This window comes from Homalodisca vitripennis, unplaced genomic scaffold (assembly GCF_021130785.1).
Source record: "Homalodisca vitripennis isolate AUS2020 unplaced genomic scaffold, UT_GWSS_2.1 ScUCBcl_4639;HRSCAF=10925, whole genome shotgun sequence".
Taxonomy (NCBI): domain Eukaryota; kingdom Metazoa; phylum Arthropoda; class Insecta; order Hemiptera; family Cicadellidae; genus Homalodisca; species Homalodisca vitripennis.
In genome coordinates, this window is record NW_025780746.1 from 15,312 (window position 1) to 19,635 (window position 4,324).

The window sequence follows — 4,324 nt, forward strand, 5'->3', positions numbered from 1 at the left end:
TTATGTTTGCTATATTTGTTTAGTAGACTTTTAGAGCTCGTTCCCAGCACGCAGGCATATGCCTTTGCTGGGAACATATTTCACTTACAAATATATGTATGCATTTAATGATTTCAGTGTGAAATAAAGTTTTCTTATTCTCATTCTCTCTAGGTAATTGTATTTACACTCACTGTACATTAGGGGTACCAGCACTGATTTATTATCTCATCTACATTACTATATTTCCCCATTTTTGTTACTGAAAATGTAAAGTATTCACAAATCTTCATAAAACTAATATCCCTCAATTCATTATTGGCATACAACTCACGACAAGACAATAAATCAACTCATTTTAATTCCCTCTACGTCTCCTCCATTGCAGTAGATTTTATATTATTTTACATCACACAATACACTGATATACCAATGTTGTTTGTAAATAATTACTAGGTTTGTTCGTTTTTTCTTCAAAAGTAACCTAGTTATTCTTGGTGACAAAACAAAATATGAATACTACATTTCTAAAATATTAGTAACAATCCAATAAATATACACATTTTATCATTGTTACCAACAAGTTAATTTATTCTTAGTTTGAAGTATATTTTTGATGGAAGGATTGTGAAGGAAACAGGAATTTTTCTGGACATTTTTTATCGTTCAGTGATACAAAAAATCAGAAACACTAAGTTACGAGATCTGCAATGTGATCTCTTTTGAAGATCAGATGAAGAAGTGATCAGATTGCAGATCTCGAAAAGTAGTGTTACTGATTTCTTTGTATCATTGAACGTTGGTAGATGGAAAATGTCCGGAAAACCCTGTTTCCTTCACAGGTTAATCTATCTGTAATTACATTTACTCAGGATTTATTTAATAATCTATTTATCGAAAACGCGAAATATGGATGTGACAGAATCCTACAGCGTAAGCTTATATATCATATGACTCCTTCGCTGTTCATTGTTTCATACGCGCTACTATGATAAGAGAGCTTCGGAACAAGCAAGAGTTCGTTATCGTGGTCACTTCGGTGTTAGCTCCAGATGCAGTACATCTACTTGCTCTAAATTGGAAATAAAACTCTTTTGCTGTATCTATTAAGTGAGCAAAAGCAACATTGAAATACTCCAACTGTACCAAATTTGATGTAAAGAACGTACCTGAGACGTGGCCGAAGGACTGGGTGAGGGCGGCGATGGCGAAGCCCGACGCCAGCGCGTTCGCGATGACGAGGAGGCCCGGGGAGCCCGAGGGAGCGACGGCAACAGAGGCCCCGCACACCACGAACACGTAGAAGAAGGAAGCTAGACACTCGGAGATGATGGACCTCCAAAACTCCAAAGTGCGCATCTCCGCCTTGGCTGGCAGAAGGCGCGGAGGCCCGGTATCGTCGCGACGCATTGCGCTGACCTTCTCCAGCAGCGTCGCGATGCCGAACTCCACACTCTGGTTGTCCGGCACTGATAAAGTCGCTGTCGCCATCTTATCACAAAAACGTTTTGATTTTCTCAAAATTAAATAACACAATTCGTAGTTAAAATATTTTATAAAATATATTTAGAATGTTTTCATTTTATTTAACAAAGCGGCTTTTAAAAGTATTACAAATAAAAGTGGAAGCACATGGAAAGTCGCGAACAGTACTGTACAGCACGTCGCGTCCGTCCTCGGAGACTGCTCGCGGTAGAATGAGCTGTAAGAACCGAACAGCTGAGTGGTGCCGCGCTTCCACCTAGTTCCGCAGTTCGCCGCTCCGCCTGCAGCGCCACATGTCACATTGTAAGATCTTGTTGCTGTCACTATCAGCAAAGAAATAACCTCAATCCAAACTTGTCACCATCTGTAATCAGTCAGCAGCATACACCGCTGATAGAACAAAATTATACAAAATCGTAACTTTATTCTCAAGTGATTAAGAGATTTATCATTTTGATAAAAAAAATCATTAAATATTAAAATTAGCAATTCGTGATTGAGTAGTGTGCTAGTATAGAACAATAGAGAATCATCCTTTGTAACAGACTTAATTGATTTGCAAGAATACGCCTTAAGATTATCTGTTAAGTTTAGACATTTTATTAAGAAATAGAACGGGATGACCAAATAAATGTTTATGTAGGAAAGTCCATTAGTCATTTAATTAAATCCTAGATGCCTATTTGGAAACCCTTGCTGGCTACGTCCTTGTCCCCGTGGAAGGCAAGTTTTCCTTATGAACAAATTTGATAGAATCCAACGAAGGTAGCAGAAAAGATGAATTTCTAATACAACTCCCAAAGAAATGTACTTTTTCCAAATATAATTTGTGTACGGATGAATAAATGTAAAATACTTATCAGTAACCCACGATATTTAGTAGAGTTTTTCCTAATTGTATAAGGTTAACTTTACTGTGTTTCGACTCCTGCCATATTTTCCAAGAGTATCTTTTAATTTAAAAAATATACACAAATTGATATTATTTTTATTAAAATAGATTATACATTGCTATAAGAGACTGCATTAGTTTATGAAAAATGTGTGTGCTCTGTAGTAGACAATGTTTAAAATTATAAACAAAATGTCCCACAGTTAACCCGATAAACTTCTCAGGTGGTTTTCTCTCATAAAAATAATGAAAAAGTTTCTTAAAAACACATGTCCGGAAACGCTTTTTTGGCGAACTGCGGCTAGCGAAAGATTTCGCATGGCTATCTGGAAAAGGACGGAAATAAAGAGAGTGTGATGTTTTTATGGCACGAATTTAGGTGTTAAATTTGTTGGATTTTATGTACACTGAACTGAAAAATTGAATAAAATACTTCCCAGACCGGTAAGAAAACCCAAATCTGAGATATCAAACATAATATGCAAAATTCGGTCTTGAAAAACATGCTTCGTTCAGATTTGAAGTACATTAACTTCATTAAATGTATAACAAACACAAAACTGTTTAACGAAAACTTGTAGAGAATTTAATTCTGAAGAGAACGATGTAAAATAGGCCAATAATAAACAATCACACAGTTAAAAAAAATAATGTTTAATTTAATCAACACATACGAAAAATAACATTTTAAAATACAATGTCAATTGAAATGTTTTAGTTTATTGAAAATCGAGAGTTGGCAACACTGCTGCAAAAATACCTGAAAACAAGTTATTATTGTACAGCTGTCCAACAGTTCAGCTGTTACACTAACTATGTTTGGTTTTTGTAGTGTATGTGTAATATTGAATTATTTGTATTTTATTCGTGTTTTTAACAATAAGATGCCATTTGATTTTTCAAATCAAGAGTACACAGATATTGTTTTCGTCGATAATTTTTCCAGTGTAAATAACCTATGTAGATATTACAATTATTTTAATTGTATTGCCTTTCAAGCAAGCGAAAGGTCAGTGTGATCTAGCATCCAGTGGACTGATAGAGTTGTCAGCACACAGCACACTTCCTGTGCTGAGCATTGGAGTTGAGGTGAGATGCGCTGAGCAAACAGATCAGGTGAACTCCTCAAGCCCACTGCGTATTGTACACTAAACCCAAAACTCCTCAAGCCCGCTGCGTATTGTACACTAAACCCAAAACTCCTCAAGCCCACTGCGTATTGTACACTAAACCCAAAACTCCTCAGGCCCGCTGCGTATTGTACACTAAACCCAAAACTCCTCAAGCCCGCTGCGTATTGTACACTAAACCCAAAACTCCTCAAGCCCACTGCGTATTGTACACTAAACCCAAAACTCCTCAGGCCCGCTGCGTATTGTACACTAAACCCAAAACTCCTCAAGCCCTGCGTATTGCACACTAAACCCAAGTAAAGTAACTTAAGAATATTAAAACTATTTAGATTTATTCGTCCAACATAAATATTATAATGCTTCACCGGTTTTACAAATGTTAGGTGCAGTGATGTTCGTAAAGAAAATAAAGCAAATCTCTTTTAATTAGGGGGACACCAAGCAAACTCCACAATATTACAGACGTGGTACCCAATAAGGACTGGCAATTAGTTTGTTTATAATAGTTGTATAGTACTAAATGTTAATGAAACAATACTTTCCAATATGGTTTTTTTGACAAGGCCTTTGGAAACCAGAGGTTTCATCAGGCGACTCCACAAATAAATATTTACATTATCTTTATTACAATTAATATTAAAATACCATATTACCGAGAGATCACGGGTTCAAATCCCGGGGAGATCCAATCATGTACTTTGACAATAAAAACCAGTGAACATCGTAGCCGGCATAGCTAGACGCTGAGGCTTAAATAAGAAAAATACCATAAATGGTGAAAATATGCAAATAAAAAATATTTGGGTTTTAATATTTCAGCGAGTATGAAAAATTT

The 4,324-nt window shown here is 36.1% G+C and overlaps 1 protein-coding gene across 1 annotated transcript; it reads right to left on the reverse strand.

Moving 5' to 3' along the window:
- Positions 1-1,148: 1,148 nt before the first annotated feature.
- On the reverse strand, positions 1,149-1,646 carry LOC124373010 (neurogenic protein big brain-like; the record flags this gene model as incomplete). The annotated part of the gene is made up of 1 exon (XM_046831421.1): positions 1,149-1,646. A coding segment is annotated over exon 1 (322 nt), but the record flags the coding sequence as incomplete, so codon positions are not given.
- Positions 1,647-4,324: the final 2,678 nt, after the last annotated feature.